We start from the raw sequence: 17,270 nt of genomic DNA, 5'->3' as shown, positions 1-17,270 counted from the left end.
CCCAAGGAAAATAACAGATTAAAGCTGTGTCTGCCAATACTTTGTAGTTGTTTATGTTAGACTGAGACAGCAGTCACTTGGAAGTGCATCACGTGGGCGACATGTGTAAAATAACTTCTCTTTCTAGTGTGTGTGTGTGCATGGAAAGCCTCTGGGGTGATTACACGTGCACACACATGCTCAAGCCCTTATAAAAGTTCCTTATTTTCCCTTGCGGGCCTGACATAAAATCTTTTTGAAGGCCCTTCTGAAGTCTCTGTTGAATATGGTGTATATTATAGGGTTGAGGCAGCTGTTACAGTAGCCAATCCAAAAGAACAGGTTGAAGAGTGTGTCGGGAATTGGGCACTTCTCCCTGCACACGGCATGGAGGCTGTATGTGAAGAAAAAGGGGAACCAGCACAGGACAAAGACCCCCATCACCACAGCCAGCACAAAGGTGAAGCGTTTCTCCCTCATCTGAGCCACTTTGGTTTTGGACAGAGAGACGTGGCCGCCTGGCAGAGGCAGCGCGGAAGGCAGGAGGAGGTGGTGGGAGCACTGGTCCGACGTCGACACCCACGACAAGGAGGGGCAGGAGGGGGCGCGAGGGGGCGGGGGAGGCTGAAGAGTGTTGGCCTTTCCTTTATCCCTCCCCGCTTCCTCCTCCTCCTCCTCCTCCGTCGCCCCCCTGCCGCTTGCTCTCCTGGAGAACATGCACGACGGGCCGAAATAAGACAAGGACGAGGAGGAGGACGTTTTGGTCTCCGACTTGCCGCTCTTCTCCTCCAGCTCTATGTCCTCCAGCTCTCTCCGCCTGTGGCCGTCGCTGTGGCCACCCACGATGGCCGAGCTGTGGCGGCACACGGCGCGCGGGCTCTCCGTCTGAAACCAGGACCTGGCCAGGCCGGATCCACCGCCGCCGGCACCTCGGAAGTTCCCACTGGCAGGGTCGAAGCAGGTCTCCGAGTGTGACGGCTGCCGATCCATGCCATTCTTCGCCACAAACACAGTGGAGGCTCTCTGCTTGGCCACGCGGTAAATCTTGCAGTAGACCAGTATCATGATGACCCCCGGGGCGAAGAAAGACACCAGGCAGGAGGAGAGAATGTACCATGTCTGGTTGTTGAGGAGACACTTCTGCTGCAGGGTGTCCTTTTCGTCCGGCCGGCTCCTGTCCGGGTCCTCCTGATGGGACAAGAGGAGGGGCGGCGATGAGATGATGATGGAGATCAGCCACACCACGCTGATCATGGTCTTGACGCGCTTGGGCGTCCTTTTGCGGTTGTAGCTGACGGCCTTGGTGACGGACCAGTAGCGGTCCAGACTGATGGCGCAGAGGTGGACAATGGAGGAGGTGCAGAAAAGAACATCCAGAGCGAGGTAGAAGGAGCACCAGGTGGGACCAAAGTACCAGTAGCCCATGACCTAGGAAGACAAGAAACAGTTTTTAAGTCATTTTTTTCGCCATCAAGGGCCCCATCTGGGAGTCAGGGGTCCTATGGTTCCTCTGGCCTTTCCTCCAACTAACCCTAACACCACCTTTGTTGGTTACCAGTCACCACATGCTTTGTTAGGTAGTCTAGACTGTCCAATGTATTAGGATACCTGAACATGTGAGGGTAAAACAGTTGGTTTGAATATCTGGGCCAAAAGCATGACTTATGCATGACAATGTAACTGAACTTTTTTTTTAACACCTTTCATGTTGAGGCTGAATCATCATATCAAACAATAAATGTTTATATTGAGCACTAGACTGGATACAATAACCAAATTGATGAGCTGCCGTCCAGAAAGGATGGCAAGTCTAACAATTAGACTTGATTGATCCCTATAAAGGAACAATCGAGTCTAAAGAGAGAAAGCCAGATCTGAGAAAAAGCCCTTAACCGCCCTTTGTTTAAAAACATAGGAAACCGAGGCACAAAGCAACATATTCACCGCTCTATTGATCCTTTATCACAGTCTGGACAGAATGCACATGTTGTTAATTATGCACAGGCAGTGTGAGCAGTAGGGGTGCAAACCCGTACTGGAGTTAACGAGTTGTCTGCTCGTCAAGCAAATTCATCATCGAAAATCGTTTTTCTGAAATCTTACAAATACATTATATGCTGTGTGATGTATTTTGGCAACATTTTGGAGCAGGATAAATAATTCAATTGTCAGAAGCCTGCACCGTGGAGAATTCATGCATTGTTGTTGAATGGCTGCATAAAAAAAGGCTCATTCGTCAACATTTGGTTGAAGTTTTACAATAATGACATCCAGACATCAAAACCGAAAGGGTAATGAAAAGCAGCTATTATTGAAAAACAAAATCTTCCCAGTGGTACTTTGGGCACACAGTGAATATGAATATGAATACACACAAGAGTATGGTGGAATTTGCTGATAACAATTTTATTAGATCTTTTTATGGATATTCTTTTATCTGCCATGCAGAACTCAATGGGATTTTAACCAAGGGTAAAAATAAAAAGAAACACATCTAGAAAGCTGTAGGGTCTGGCAACGAGTAATGAAAATGGCCCAACTCGAGGGGCGGAACCAAGCATGCATTTGAAAATATCACTGCACGCAATTGGATAACACTATGACCAATCAGAAGAATACAAGGGGTGACGTATCCAGACCAGCGGAGCTAACCAATAGATACGACTCTTGTCGTATCCGGTCGGTGCAACGCTTTTGGCCCGCCTATATCAGATACACCGATGTGATTGGTTAATGTTCTGGGGAATCGGGGAGTGAGTATATTGCTCGTTCCCAGAGTGACTCACTGAGCAAATTCAAATTGTGCTCTCGCGAGAACTCGCGAGAACTTTGGATTTAATTAATTTGGAATTAATTTGATCAAGCATAGAGCACAAGCCTAAAGGATAACGACAGTGTTTTTCCACCAGGACACCTCATTTCCCCATCATGTTGGGTATAAGTGACTATGTCGACAACAATCTTCATTTTTAATTGGTCTAGTATTGAGTGGGAGTGCTTCAGCCATTACAACCCGTTCACGGATGCAATGTATCCCTTACTATAAGGCCAGTAGCGACCTGTCAATGTACATCCACCATCAGTGTCTGGTTTTTGCCACTGATAGGCTCAGATTGTTACATTATGGGAAGGATACCTAGAGAAAATACAACTTTTTTGCTTTGTTGCTTGATCCAGTCTGTTTGTTATTTTCTAAAAGTTTGAAGGAGGAATGAGATTGCAATGACAATAGGAACATTTCTTGCAACAGCTCATCTTTTCAGAACATGAGATTTAAGAGCGAGATTACTGCTTGAGCCTGTCAGTGGCAACAACAAGCTCTTTTAGAGGACATACTTGATGGCACTATTACCCCTAAGCTGCTAAATACTGAACCAATTTCAAAAATTGCTGTCCGCATTAATCACTTAGATCCAAAATGATGTGAATAAGGGTCAAGGTTGAAAAACCCTGAAATTAGCTTTCAATCTGAAGTATAAGCGACCAATGATGAGCAGAATGAGGACAATGAATGAAGCATGTAATGTGGGAGGGGAAACGCCAGGTAACATATCCAAAGGCAAGATGATTTGCCAACACCTGCACTAATGTCACTATAACCCAACACTCTTGACTTCAAAAGAGAAATCACTGGGGTGCCCTGGTGGCGCACCGGGTTAAAGCGCGTACCATATAGGCACAGTCCCGATCGCAGTGACCGGGGTCATTTGCTTGCATGTCTTCCCCTCTATCTCCCATACCTCTCCATCTCTCTCTACAATAAAGCATAAAAAATGCAAAAATAAAAAAGAGAAATCACTGAATGGTAATGAAGGTAAAGAACATTTCCATGGATCAATGAGCAGTGGCATCCCGTCCTTACAACACAAAAGAAAATATACCTTTTCAGGTATATCCCATAAAGAAATAACCTCACCTCATTGGCCAAGGAGAAGGGAATCACCGAGGTGGCCACCAGGATGTCTGCCGATGCCAGGGACACCAGGAACAGGTTCTGGGGAGCACGCAGAGCCCGGCTGGTGAACACGGCCACCACCACCAACACATTCCCCACCACTGTGCCCAGGATGATGACCGTGACCAGCAAGACGACTGCAGTTGATGCCCACCTGGAGTGCGGCGGTGCGGGATATTGTGGCGAGGAAGGGGCTGTGTGGTTTAAGCCCTCCAAAGAAGAGTTTTGCACCGATACCGTTGTCATGAAAGGTGGCCCGATCGCTGTAATGTCCATCTTGGCTATTCCATCTTGGCTAAGATCAACATAACAACCGCCCCCCCCCCCCTGCCCCCCTTCTCTCCTCCCACGCGTAGGGATCCTCTCAATCCCTGTGAAAAGAAAGTGTGTCAAATGACTATATTAGGGATATTGCAATCCGTCCAACACACAATGTCACCAATAAATGAAGCCAACGTTGCACCATGTAGGAGGAAATTAATAGGTTCATGAAATTTATGAATGCATATTTGTAAAGTTAGGAAGATGTATATAGTTACCTTACTGACAAGTGTGTCATGTTAATCCCCCAAAATACCAGGTCACCTCAGTAGTTGTGCTGTATGAGATAATGGGCTTGATATCTTTGAACAGTCTTTGTCTTGAAATAAAATTGAAAATAATAGATAAAAGATATACAATATACAATAAATAAAAGATATACAAATCTAAAATGAAAAAAAACTTGGTAGAGGTCTTTTCGAGCAGCCAAATTCTGTTCAAAGAGAAAGACAGAGGTATAAAATAAAAGAGACAAAGAAGAGGTCGAAAAAAATTTAAGTCAGAGTCCGAGGAGGATGGCTGAGAGCAGGACGAGGATTGAGAGTTTGGCCGGAGGGAGGAAAACATGAGCAAATATTGAGAAGAAGAGTAGCAAAAGAGGTCTCCAGCTCCATGCACACCCAGCTCAGTGGCTGGATGACACTGCTGCTGTTACTGCTGCTGCTGCTTCTCCACGACTGGAACAGACCGAGCGAGAGAGAGAGAGAGAGAGGGGGAGAGAGAGCGTGAGAGAGAGAGCATGCACGAGAGAGAGAGAAGAGATGAAAGGAGAGTGTGCAAGGAGTGGAGATGAGAGTGGGAGAGAGGCGACTGGTATGAAAGAGCAGGAGCACAACAAGAGCGAGTAGGAGTGGAAAGAAGAGTCGGTCATAGTGGAGCACAGGGGAGACAGGAGTTGAGGAGGAGGAGGACGAGGAGGAGAAGGAGGAGTGGAGAGGGAGTAAAGAGGTGGATGAGGAATTAGAAGTGAAATTGAGGGAAAGAAGCTCGGCGAGTGCTGTAAGACCCATGAGGCGGGTGGGGGCGGGGGTGGGGGCGGGGGGGAGGGGGAACTTAGTCAAGCTCAGAGGGCTAAGACAAGGGGATGCAAGACACAAGGGAGACGAGGACGCCAGGCTATTGGAGGGGGAAATGTCAGGCTGGCCTGGAGTGGTCGGTGAGCTCTTTGTGTCACTCCAGAGGGGAAACCTCCTTGGAACCTAGATGTGACCGTCACAAGTTGTGTCCAAGCACGGCGAATGGCATGCGCCATGGTTTCTGAGACGGAGAGGCAGTCGGTGGCTCTCTGTGTGAAGGCTGTCTGTGAAGCAGCAGTGCTGTGGGAATTTTCTGACAAGCCAATTGATGTGCACGCAATGACACTAATCTGCCTGTGGATTTTAAAACAGCTTTTTAAAGCAACACAGCCAGCAGCAGCCCTGTGACGTCATTATCCCAAGGAGACCGGGAGTGGGGGGGGATAAAAAGCAATCCTACCAAACCACGTCTCCAGGGAATAGTCTGCCTATTCTAGTATCGTCTGAGTAAACACATATTTCATCTGCCACTGAGCTCGGTTAAGACGAGGAGTTGGAATTAACTTTTTACTTCTGAAATGGGAGATGAATGCACAACAAGGCCTTATTGTATGTGTGTCTGTATGTGTTTATTTGATGCATTTATTTGTTGTATACACACACATATTTATACACATATCGATAATTGTACATGAAAAAAAATAAAAATAAAAACTTATATTTTGTAATTCACATTCACATTCCCCTCATTGTATGAAAACATTTTTTAAAAAATGTGTCAAAATTAAATGTATTTATTTTTTCATATACAATTATCGATATGTGTATGAATGTGTGTGTGTGTTATACTGTGTTATAATGCTATCGGCCCCTGCCTTTGTTGGTCAATAGGATGTTTTTTGCAGGTCTAGGACCCTCTGTCCCAGTACCTACTTTAGTTCAAAAGTACTTTAGTGTCTACTTAAACTGCAGCCTCCTCTACTGCAGGAATATACAGAACTACTTCTGTTGGTTCTGTCTCACAAGATGGCGCCTGGCGTGATGTTTCTTCCCATTCACTCGGCTGTGACTCAGCCGTCTCCTATGAAGCCATGCAGAATGTAATAGGATTAACATTTACTCCAAACTTTACTCTCGGCGCTAACCAACTTAAATCGATGGATTTTCGTCATTTGACCAGCCACATGTCTAATCTAGGATTAATTAAGTATATATTATTTAATTTAATCTCATACAGCAGAGGGGTGCCATCATCTGTAATTAGTGGTTAAGCATCCACAGCTGCTGAGTTGGTATTACACACATGTGCACTTCTCATTTTATCACCCTCCAGTGTCTTTGCAACAGCCCACTTCAAGTTAAAATCCCACATCAGGTTAAAACCCCTGCAGCTTGCATTCAGGATAGACAGCGATCACTCATCACTCACTGCAACACTCATCTGTCCCTACGCCCCCGGACACCCCCTTTTGGTTTGCTAAAAACCGCGTCCAGCAGTGCCTTGTGGGAACTTTGCAATCCAGACCCCTGTTCACCCTGTTCATGTAGGTCCTTAGTGACGACCATGTCAAATGAATGAGGTCATTGACATTTGTGAATGCACTGGAAAACTCTTCAAACATATTAATGAAAAAAGTATAAATAAATATAAATAATAATATCCCACAATCCATTTGGGCCCCTGCTGCAAGCCCACCCACGGGTCACAACCCCCAGTTTGAAAACCGTTCATCGTTTTCTTAAAAGTCTGAGTTCTGGGCATGTTCTCCCGCATGGTGAAAGTGTACCGCTGTGGCTACAACTCTCCCTTTGGGACTGCTTTTAACATTTGACTCGTCGGTTATGTTTTCTGTAGCCCCCGCTGATGTTGTCATGTGTCATGTGTAACTGCCGACTCATAACTTGATATTTAAAAAAAAAGAGAAGGCTGGGCAATTTATGAAAAGGTTAGAAGCTCTTAATTTCTCTTCATAATGCTCTCTGACAAGAAGCTCTGACATCGAGATTTTCTCGCCTTTACCTCTGCACTGGTTGATTACGCCTTGAGTGGGTGGGTTTTATTGTTTAGACACTAGAGATAAAGTATTGTTGGAACAAAAGGGGTGGCTTCACTAGAAGTTACATAATTAAATCAGTTGCTCCAATGTGGACTGTATGTTTTGATTGTTAAATCTCACTTGCTTTGTATGAAAGTGTGAAAACATGTCGATATATCTATCAAAGTGTCTTTGTTACTCAAGTTATTTGTGGGGATGCATCTAACAGTCTCTCCAGGAGTTCTGGCATATGACATTTGTATTGTAACATTTACAAAAGCAATTATGTGGCATGACTCATTTTGAGTTGATCGTTTAGCACCCCTCCTGATACTCATGTAATGAAACAAACATTCCCTCATTAAAGAACCCAATCAGCCATAACACTTGACACCAAGCCCATGGCCAACAAACAGCTGACTCACCCTGGAGCTCAAGTGGATGGCTGCATTCACTGTTTATAGGAAAGCTGCTAATTTTTGCTGCAATATAGACATAAGCCTAACCAAAGCCCTCCCCCCCCCCCCCCCCCACACACACACACACACACACACACACACACACACACACACACACACACACACACACACACACACACACACACACACACACACACACACACACACACGCACACACACACACACACACACACACAGTTTAGGTGAGAAAATTTGGATGGGAGTCATAGCTCTCTTCTTGACAGGAAGAGACAGAGGCTGCCAGACAGATAAATGGAAAGAGATACACAATAACAACAGAGGGGAAAATTAGCAAAACAGCTCCACGCTGGAGCAGGCAAACCGGTCAAGGCAATGAAGAACAAAATGGCGTGTGTCATGTTCAGGGCACCATATCTCGGCACATGCATGTTAGAAATTAACGTGTCCTTTATTTTCAGAGTGTTGTGTTGCTGCACAGCGGCAAAACGTGGAACAAAGCAGGATTGCTACAAACGATTCACAACACTTTGACAAGATTTTGACAAGTTTTGCATCACATGTCAGGAGCCTGGTCCGTTAACAAAATCCGCCACTGAAACCGTTTCTTTCCTCCTCTTGCGTCAAGGCTTTCTCGACGCAGAGGGTCTCCTGGTTTTATTGAAGTGAGTGCAACCGGGACATCATACCCCACTTCACTTGACGTGAGCAGAGCAACTACTGGGAGAGCCAGAGGGAAACAGCCAACTTTTTCAAATCAACCAAAAATGTACGGGAAGGTAGATTCCCATCGTTGTCCTCAGTTGACATAAAACGTACGTCTTTTGAACCAGCCTTGTCTCCGTCACACCTGACTCATCCAAAGAAACAACAGTAGCAAAGAATACAGTACAATGTGTTCTCTGTTACGTATTGCATCCTTTAGGGAGAGAAAAAACGCAGTAATGCTCCAGAAGCTTGGCTCAGGCCGGGCCTTTCTCTATCCACTCTCTATCTCCACCGTCTGAGCCACGGAACACGCGCCGCCATCGCCCTGTAAAATCACCAGCCCGCCCGCCATCTGCTGCCCATGGACCACAATGCACTGCTCTCCCCCCTCGGACATCACCACCTCCACCATGTCGTGCTCGTGCTCCGCCCCCTGGAGCAGGACCTCCGAGGCAAGCAGCAGGGGGGCGGTGCTCTGCCCGCCGAGAGCGTCGCTCCCCTCCCCCGCGCCTAACGTCTGGACGTAGACCACGGTGTGTTGGCCTCCATGAGGCGGCGAGGCCCCCGGATCGCCCCCCTCACCTCCCGCCCGCCGGATCCTCCTCAGCCCCGCCCTCCGACCCCTAGCTCCCCGCTCCTCCAGCGGCCTCCTCGTCCCCCCCTCCTCCGCAGCCTTCCCCTTCCTCCCTCCTCCATCCCCTCTCTTCCGCTCCGAGGCTCCTCCTTCCTCCTGGTCCTCTCCATCGTCCCCCTCCTCCTCTTCCTCCTCCTCCTCCTCCTCCTCCTCCTCGATCCTCCGGCTCTTCTTGGGCCGGCCCCAGACAGGCCTGGGGTGGGGGTGCGTGGCCTCTGCCCCCTCGGGCCCCTCGTCCGTCCCCTGCCCCCCCTCGGCGCGGTGGCAGTCCTTGTAGCGGGCCTGGTGTCGCAGCAGACTGTGGCGCAGGGTGTAGGAGGCGCCGCAGTGGCAGCGGAACGCCTTCTCCTTCACGTGCGCCGACTCCATGTGCCGCCGCAGCTTGGTGGCCAGGATGTAGCCTGTAGAGGGAGTGGGGGAGGTGGGGGGGGACCCAGGAGAGGAATAGGGTGAGGATCGGACCATAGGGGAAAAAGGGCGTAAAGGCTCAGTTATGGTTCCATGCCGACACAACGCAAGGGGGTTTACGGACCCGTTACGTCCTTGCCGACCCTCCTTGCGTCCACCGCAAGGGCCTGACCCACGCCTCCCAAAAATGTCAAACCTTGCGTCGAGGCAACGCAGCAGCAAGGGCTGTGATTGGTCCGCTCACTAAAACCCGACACAGAACCAAAGCAGGTTCACGACTGCGTCGAAGCGACTGTGTGGTCATTGCGTTGCGTCGACGTGGAACCATAACTAAGCCTTTAGTCTCCATAGCTAGGGTGCGTCCTATACCCTAGAGACTCATCTAGTGGAGGATGCTTGGTGTGATACCGATCCAGTGGTGGATGTCTCCTACATCCTTGACACTTGTCTAGTGCTTGTCTAGTGACACTTAGGCTTGAATGCGCTTATTACGCAACTGGTTTTGAAGAGAGGTGATATGAATTCAGACCTCGTGCCACGTGACTTTGACGGTGCTGAGGCACTGCCGGTTGCCATGGGGACAGCAAATGAGATAATTAAAACAGGGCTGCATTTAAATGACATCATTAAACCCACAGGTTCATCCGAATACATTGCTTTAAATAAAATGACTGATCACGACAAAATCCACGTGGCCGAAATCTCTGGCCCTATTTGATTTTAGTCAGTTATATGGCATTCAAATTGTTTCACGGCACTTAAAGGTGACATATCATACCACCAGGTGTGAGTGTGATTAGCCGTTACAAGCCGTTTTGGAAATCTGCCTCTTCTGACATCACAAGTGGGCGACTGGGCGTGTCCACCTAGATGTGTGCTGGATAGGTCAGTGCACCAGCCTACCCAGTGGACTGTAGCAAACGTTGCTCCTCTATCCGTCATACATCTAGGTGGACACGCCCACTTGTGATGTCAGAAGAGGCAGACACCTTTAAATGAACAAGCATGACAATCCATCTAAACGCTCAGACCTTTGCCACAGATCTGGCAGCGGTGGGGCCTCTCGCCACTGTGCAGCCTCTCGTGGGCCCTCAGGGTGTGGGGGTCCCTGAGCGCCTTGCCGCAGTAGCTGCAGAGGAACACCTCCCCGGTGTGGGAGAGCATGTGCCGCCGGAGCTCCCGCTTGTGGGAGAACCTGCGCTCGCAGTGGGAGCAGGGGAAGGGCTTCTCCCCGCTGTGGATGCGCTGGTGGTCCTGGAGGTTCCCTTCGGAGGAGCACAGAGCATCAACGCATTCATATTATTCATGGTTGACATAGCAAAGCAGAAGATTCGTAGTGATACCGTTTTTAAACATAAAGTACAATGGGTTTTTCCTGTTTGCTATATATTGATCTTTTTCTGTGTTGGAGAGATGTGTTAAGGATCCCTGCTGGCTGGTGGATTGGCTCAATTAAGGGTGTGAGAGGATTGGTTGCATTTCTGTGAGTCCGGCATTGTGTTAATTGACTTTCCCCCTGCAGAAAATCAGAAGCACAGAAACTCGATCCATCATATGTACTTAAGAGATTCCAATAAAGATGACCGAGATGCTAGAATCTGATATGTCTGTGCAGAGTTTCAGGACAGGTGGTTGCAGTATACTGACTGAACCTTCTTTAGTCTCGGAGGCTAATCATAAAGCAATCCAGCTCCATCATGCTCCAACTCTTAGACCTCTTCACCCTGCACACTGATTGGCCGATGGGGGGGATCCATCCGTATCATTTCCTAAATGATTCCGCCAGTTCAACCGTGTCTTTTCTTGCTTTTCTACTTCCCCATCGCCCACAAAACCTGAGTTATCACAAGTTGCCTTATCTATGAAACTAGGAAATATACGATTATTTATTGATGACAGAACCATAGAGAGCTTATCACAGTTCATATATATCGCAGTTATATAATTCATTGGAAATTCTAATTTTAAATAATTCAATTGATGAGTAATTACATGAAATGATGTGTCAATGTGTGGAAAACGCTGAATTATTTGCCAAACCGTAACCTGATCTTCCACAGGTCCTAGGTAGATATAATTATTTCAGCACATGATTCCTTAATAACAGGTTTGGTATTTTTCTGATATATTCGCCCTTTTGCAGACTCTCTGTGCCGTGATCTTTCTCTCTCTGCCTTTTGTGTTGCAGAATGTCACATCGGTTAATCAGCCATTCATCAAAGAATACCACAAACTCAAAATCTTAAGCCGCACTACCTTCAAACAGTGCAGTGTTTATTTTTATCCCGACTAATCCAATGCCTATTTATAAAATAAAAAAGCAGTCTTTATTTCAAAAGACCTTTTCTGAAACATGTGTAACTACTTCAATGGTGTACTTTGAGTTGATGCACTTTGATGAGTGAGCTCCAACCCTCACGTCTAGCTTTAATATTTATGCATTTTGAACCGCTTGGAGGTTGGTCACAATGTAGGGCTGGACGATCCATCAAATTCAAACCAACATCACAATGTAATGTAATAGAACGCAAATTGCAAAGGCTGCGAAAAAAAAACAAAAAACAATTTTTTAGTTAAAGAAAGACGTTATAATTTCAATTCATGCATCAATTCATCTCAACACATAGAGAGCATTTTATATGTTGACTTCTTTCAATGTTGTGTTGGTCATACTATAGAATGATTTATTGTGTGTGTTTAGTGAATAATACAGAACATAAGGAAAAAAACGCATACTAGATCGCAATCACAATATTGGTTTAAATAATCGCAATTAGATTATTTCCCCAAATCGTTCAGCCCTACAGCACAGTGGTTGTTGTTGCGGACGCGGTGGACACAGGGGACCGTATGAGGATGGTCAGTGTGATGGTACCTTTCTGCCTGAAGGCCTGTCCGCAGTGCTGACAGATGTGGGGCTTCTCCCCCGTGTGGAGCTTCATGTGGTTCCTCAGGGAGCCAGAGTTAGCCAGCCACTTGGAGCACACTGAACACTGCAACTGGGAGAGGGAAGGGAGGGGATTTTAAAGGTTTAAAACTACACTTAACACTTTGAAAGAAAGCTATAATAACGACAGGTCAAAACCATGGGAGTTTTGGCACAGAGTAAAACTAGTTCATTTTGTTAGCAAAATATTCACATTTACATGTAGGACATTTAGCAGAAGCTTTTATCCAAAGCTGCTGGTACAATAAGTACGTTCATAGAACCAAGTGCAGCACCAACAATCGCTAGGTTAACCCGTATTTTCCGTATACAACAAAGATAGCTAAGATAAGATGCTACATAACTTAGTACTATAACTAGTACTATAACTAAATACGGCATACAATAAGTGCGTACACTACGTACATTATAGTACGACAACACGATCCACTTGTACTCGACGTGGTCGAATGAGCGGTTGCGTTCTCCGTGGTACCTTGGGAGACTTCTCGTTCAGCCTGCTGCTGCAGTAGTGCAGGCGGTGGAGGCGTAGAGAGGGCCGGCGAGCGAACGCCTTCCCACACAGGTCACACACGTACGGCTTGTCTCCGGTGTGCAGGACCATGTGCTCCCGGAGGTCCCTCTTCAGCCCGTAGCTCTTCTCGCAGTGGGGGCAGGCAAATGGCCGCTCCCCGCGATGGCTCATCTGGACGTCCAATTAAAAGAGTTCAATATCAGATGATACATGGCTAACCATATTAGACACAAGTTTTTAATGAAGGGAACCAAACACACAACTTGGTCCCTGACACAACTTTTTAATTACACTCACAAGAGTGGTATTTTTTCATACTTCGTGATGCTAAATATGTTCTTTTGAGTTATAGCATAGGAAAAAAAAAGTATATAACTTTTATAACTCAAAAGAGAACCAATTAGTTTAGAAGCCATGCATTCACATACAAATCAAAGGCATACAAATGGATATTGGATGATGGATATATATTACCTGATGGGCTTTGTAGCTTTCTACAGAGGTGTAGCTTTTCCCACAGGAGTCACAGCAGAAGGGCTTTGTGTCGCTGTGGGTGAACTGGTGTTTCTTTAAGTGGCACAACTGGTAGAACCTTTTCCCACAGCTGGAACACTGGTATCTCCTTTCCCTAGCAACCACATCAAACATCTCTGATTGCCCTGCCAGAGTCTCCCCGGCAACGGAACCCACCTCGTCTGCAGCACCCATCGTTTCCATGGAAACTGTCTCTGTGGCAACGGGCCCAGCACTCATGGTGTCCGGCTCACGGGGGCTCTGCACATCAGTCTCTGCGGTGTGTCTGTCTTCCTGGCCGTCCGTTGGCTGGTTGGCCCTGGGGCCGCGATGGCTGAGCAGGCTGTGAACTCTGCGGGGCTTCAAGGCCAGACGGGAGCTAGTCCGGACGGGAGCCTGGGCAGAAGGGGGCCGAGGGTCTGTCTGTCTTTCTGTCATGTGTACACAATGTAGCTCCTGTGCCTGGGGTTCCCCGCTAGTGTTACCAGACTCTCCTGTTGGTACCGGTGTGCATTCCTCTCCTGCCATGTCGGTGGTCTCTTCAGCAACTGTTATGGTTCCAGGGACCAGTGGGTCTAGTGGGTCACTATTGTGTAGCTCTGGGTTGAGTGTGGTTTGTGCGTCTGTCCGTGCAGCTGACGGATGCTGCGGGTCTGTAGACGTGTCTGTGCTGCTGGTCACCATCTTCTCGGCTCCTCTCCTCTTCCTCTTGTAGTGGACTGGTGGAGTCGACTTGATGCCTCTGTCTGCGTTCTTGTTCTTCTCCTTTCCTCTCGTCTCCTTGGCCTGCGATGCCTCCTCTAGTGTCTCCTTGACTTGCGGCATCTCCCCTGGTGTCTCCTTGACCTGTGATGCCTCCTCTGGTGTCTCCTTGACTTGCCGTATCTCCCCTGGTACCTCCTCTTCTATCCCCACACTTGAAGGCTCGAGTAATTCCACCTCCTCCTCCTCCTCCTCTTCATCCTTCAGAGTTACTCTGGGAGAAAGGCCTTTTGAACTAAGTCTTTGTTTCATTAGTTTCTTTAAATCTGTCAGGATCAAAAGGAAAAGGAACAAGAACAACAACAAAAAGAATATTTGCACATTTATTAAAAATTCCCTTGGATTTTATAATAAAGAATTAGAACTCAATTAACAGAAACCCTCTGAAGATTAAATATATATGATCTTTTTGAAGCATTTTAAGAGGCATAATTGACACTGTGTCAGCATAGGTTGACTGACCTTCAGAAACAGAAAAATATATCAAACAAGACCTTCTAGGATAACAGATCATTACATTGAATGTTTCTGTATACTTTCCCATGCAAGTACATGTGAAGTACACAGTACCTGTGTTTTTCTGAGTGCAGTGGTTCTCTGACTGGCTCTGTGGGGCTGCTGCTGTTACGCCAGCTGCACTGCAGCGGTACAGCAACAGCTCAGATCCAGTCCGGATGTGTTGGCTCACACGCAGAAGCGCACCTCCACAGCCTCCCCCACACACCTCCACATTCTGCCTGGCCTTACACAGCGTGTGGCGTGCAAAGCTAGAAGGAGCAACAGTGACAGGATAAACATACTTACAGCAGACATCATTAAAGTCTTTTCAATTCTAGGGCATGGTTTTCTGGAATTTCGGGTACATTTTGACCTGAGCTCTTGTAACTTTGAGTCCCAAGCGTCATACGTACTCCTTAATGGATTTTAATGGAAATCACAAAGAGCTCTGGCTATCTGTCTAATGGGGGTTAGCAATGGGTTCAACCTTTAACCATGTCTTTTCCTCAACCGACCCTGGGTGGAAGTCAATAGCTGTGACTATATCCTAGTAAGCTACCTGATCCAGAAGTCTTTGTCCAGCAGAACTTCCTCATCCGTGGTCATCCCCCTTGTTTCCTCGGACAGCAAAAACACACCACAGACCTTCACGTTACAGCATGTGCCGCCTCAATAATACAAATAGTGTTAATAACCTGGTGTGTTTAGTTTACACATTGCATGCTTAAACTATTGTTTAGTCTGTACTGTACTCTGTTTGTAGACGATTATATTATTATTCTAGTATATTACGGTTTAGCATTCATCCAAAATATTTCCTACACATTATTTACTTGTAACCTGTTGAACACGCTTTGTCACACCTGTGTCACACTAACAGGATGGCTATAATGATCACCTCTCTTGCGTTGGAGCTGTAGGTCTGTGCTTCTTCGGGGCAAGCGTCAAGGGCCGCTGGGTCGTTTCCAGGGTGACAGTTAGAAGGGTCACAGCAAGGCTCATGGCTTTTCATCCAGGACCACTCTATGTCACCTTCTCTACCCAGCATCGTTCCTGCATCCAGGCATCGACCCACCCACCACAACCCCAGCCTGCCTTCAGAGACACTGGACGGCCCCACAGCAAAGCCTTTGGGCAGCATGGAGGAGAGCAAGGCCATGAGAGGTGACGATCTGTGGGCTGTGTCATGGCTGGCCATTCAATCTTGCTGAGAAGAAAATAAAAGGTTAACACTACATAATATTCCTATTCTCCAGTTCCACAATCATACATTATATTGTGGACAATGAGAATTGAGAATGAAACTAGATTATACAAGAGTAACTATAAGATGTCCAAGCAAAGGAATCCTGCAAAGCTATGCAAGCACAATGTGTGTATTTGTCTTAAAAAAAAAAAAAGTTAATAAGTGGTAATTTGGCAGTGCACTTTATATATATATAGTACCATGGCTCTTTTGAATTAAACAATAATGAAATAAATAGATCAATAGAAAATAAGGTAAGACGAGATAACGTCATGATAAAAATAACGAATAAATAGTAAATAAACAGGCAACGCTATCTCAGTACTAACTCAGGGAAATGCACTTATGGCCAGCAATCTTAGCACCCTGGGTGTCAGTGGGATGGCTGTGCTAGTGACTGGTAAATCAATTAGGTCGAATGGAGGTGAAGCAATATACGTCAAAATGAATTAATTTGGATACAGATGTGTGCATCACATTTGTTAAATACGTTTGCAGCAAGCAGATACCAGTAGTAACAGAAGCTGTAATGTAACGTTAGTTATTTTAGCGCTATCAGCTATTCGTCAAATACGGAGTGATTACGTAGATGCTAAATACCTGGGTTAATAAAGGTAAATAACCAAATTTGACGGAGTCGGTGTAGATTTTTTTGTAATTAATTATCGACTTTTCTTCAAGAGAAACTCTGGGAAAGATCACGTTTTACAGCATAATTGCACAAGCGGAAGTGCCCTTTGTTATTTGTCCGACTGGAAAACGAGTAGCGATATTATCGGTCCCATTAATGCCTCTGGGTGAATAGCATTCATAAAGTAAGAAGCCCGATGTTGGAGCGTTTTTCATGGGTTTCATTGGTAGCAATAAGCACACTAGCGTTTTCATTATGAATATCAACTTAAAGTAACGATGTATGGTTCCTTTGTTTTCTTAATTGTGTGTGGAAACTCACCTTTATTAAGGCCTACATACCATACGATTATCGTACAAATGTTGGCATATAACGTAGGCTACTATAACTTAGTATAACTAACAAGAGGCCTATGTTGATTATTGTTATATTTAGTGAGGATACAAGTAATAAGGTTAACATCTCAAGGAGAGGTAAACTTTTAGAATTTAATTTTTTTTAATATCTAAAAAACTATTTCAACCAAATATTTTAGTTAACCCATTAAACAGAGAAACTTCTCTCTTCATAATAAAGTTTATCATCAATTCAATGTTTACACTGTAGTATATGTGATAGCCCTTAAACTGTAGATGGCAGCAAAGTAATTTCAGTGAGTAGTAATT

At 46.1% G+C, this 17,270-nt stretch overlaps 2 protein-coding genes across 2 annotated transcripts; both read right to left on the bottom strand.

Moving 5' to 3' along the window:
- Positions 1-201: 201 nt before the first annotated feature.
- Positions 202-4,493, bottom strand: LOC311356117 (alpha-2Db adrenergic receptor-like; the record flags this gene model as incomplete). Its single annotated transcript, XM_084475888.1, has 3 exons — positions 202-1,407; positions 3,896-4,088; positions 4,474-4,493. The coding sequence occupies 3 exons, from the start codon at positions 4,491-4,493 to the stop codon at positions 202-204; spliced, it is 1,419 nt and encodes a 472-aa protein (XP_084332014.1).
- Positions 4,494-8,118: 3,625 nt separating this feature from the next.
- LOC311356116 (uncharacterized protein) lies at positions 8,119-16,695 on the bottom strand. The gene is made up of 10 exons (XM_084475887.1): positions 16,575-16,695; positions 15,627-15,935; positions 15,288-15,346; positions 14,801-14,997; positions 13,430-14,496; positions 12,917-13,126; positions 12,370-12,493; positions 10,526-10,759; positions 9,254-9,487; positions 8,119-9,106 (listed from the first exon to the last, which is right to left on the bottom strand). The coding sequence occupies exons 2-10, from the start codon at positions 15,924-15,926 to the stop codon at positions 8,724-8,726; spliced, it is 2,808 nt and encodes a 935-aa protein (XP_084332013.1). The 5' UTR covers positions 15,927-15,935; positions 16,575-16,695; the 3' UTR covers positions 8,119-8,723.
- Between the last annotated feature and the right edge of the window lie 575 nt (positions 16,696-17,270).

This window comes from Micromesistius poutassou (assembly GCF_964030765.1).
Source record: "Micromesistius poutassou genome assembly, chromosome: 12".
In the NCBI taxonomy this organism is placed as follows: Eukaryota; Metazoa; Chordata; class Actinopteri; order Gadiformes; family Gadidae; genus Micromesistius; species Micromesistius poutassou.
This window is presented reverse-complemented; position numbering and strand designations above follow the sequence as displayed.

What these genes read in the sequence shown, in the direction of transcription:
- LOC311356116 (XM_084475887.1), bottom strand. Translation starts at nt 15,926, where the DNA reads ATGGCCAGCCATGACACAGCCCACAGATCGTCACCTCTCATGGCCTTG. An exon ending in CTGCACTCAGAAAAACACAG is followed by an intron (nt 14,497 to 14,800) that starts GTACTGTGTACT and finishes TGATCCTGACAG; the next exon opens with ATTTAAAGAAACTAATGAAA. An exon ending in ACAGGCCTTCAGGCAGAAAG is followed by an intron (nt 10,760 to 12,369) that starts GTACCATCACAC and finishes GCTCCTCCGAAG; the next exon opens with GGAACCTCCAGGACCACCAG.